Genomic DNA, 580 nt, shown 5'->3' on the forward strand with positions numbered 1-580 from the left:
GGGGCTGGAAGGGGCTGCCCAGGGAAGGGGTCGAGTCCCCAGCCCTGGGGGGATTTAACAGCCGGGCAGAGGCGGGGCTGAGGGCCGGGGTTTGGGGGTGGGCAGGTACGGTTGGACCTGATGATCTCCAAGGGCTTCTCCAACCTCAGTGGATTCTCTGATTCCTGAGCTCGCCCTGTTGCAGGAGCGAATGTCCGTGGCTCCTGGAGGTGAGATGTGCTGCTGTCCCGGCACAGGGCGTTGCTTGCGCCTCTCTCCAGCAGCGTGAAATCTGACTGCCCTGGCTCCTGCCTGCGGTTTTCCTCCCTGAATCCCCTTCTCCTCTTCTCTCCCAGGTATTTCTTCCCCCGCCAGCTCCTCATCCGTTACTTCTGGACCCCCAACCAGCAGGTTGAGTTCCTGGACGCCTACGACACCATCCGGAGAGGCTCGTACCCGGCTGTGGTGGAGAGTTTGGCCCTGGCAGCGCGTTCTCTGCCTGAGCCGCAGCTCCAAAATCGCCTGCAGGAGCTCTGCACCGAGGTACGTCACCGGTGGCTCTCATCCTGCCTGCGCTGCTGCCGCCGCCTCGGCCCCGCCT

The 580-nt window shown here is 64.1% G+C and overlaps 1 protein-coding gene across 1 annotated transcript in view; it reads left to right on the forward strand.

Moving 5' to 3' along the window:
* The window catches only part of LETMD1 (LETM1 domain containing 1), a 12,937-nt gene that overhangs the window by 5,267 nt on the left and 7,090 nt on the right, over window positions 1–580 (forward strand). The window contains exon 5 of the mRNA XM_035895965.1: window positions 336–522. Coding sequence (XP_035751858.1) covers window positions 336–522 — 187 coding nt within the window. The remainder of the gene's footprint in view (window positions 1–335; window positions 523–580) is intronic.

This window comes from Egretta garzetta, unplaced genomic scaffold (genome assembly GCF_000687185.1).
Source record: "Egretta garzetta isolate BGI_Z169 unplaced genomic scaffold, ASM68718v1 scaffold626, whole genome shotgun sequence".
In the NCBI taxonomy this organism is placed as follows: Eukaryota; Metazoa; Chordata; class Aves; order Pelecaniformes; family Ardeidae; genus Egretta; species Egretta garzetta.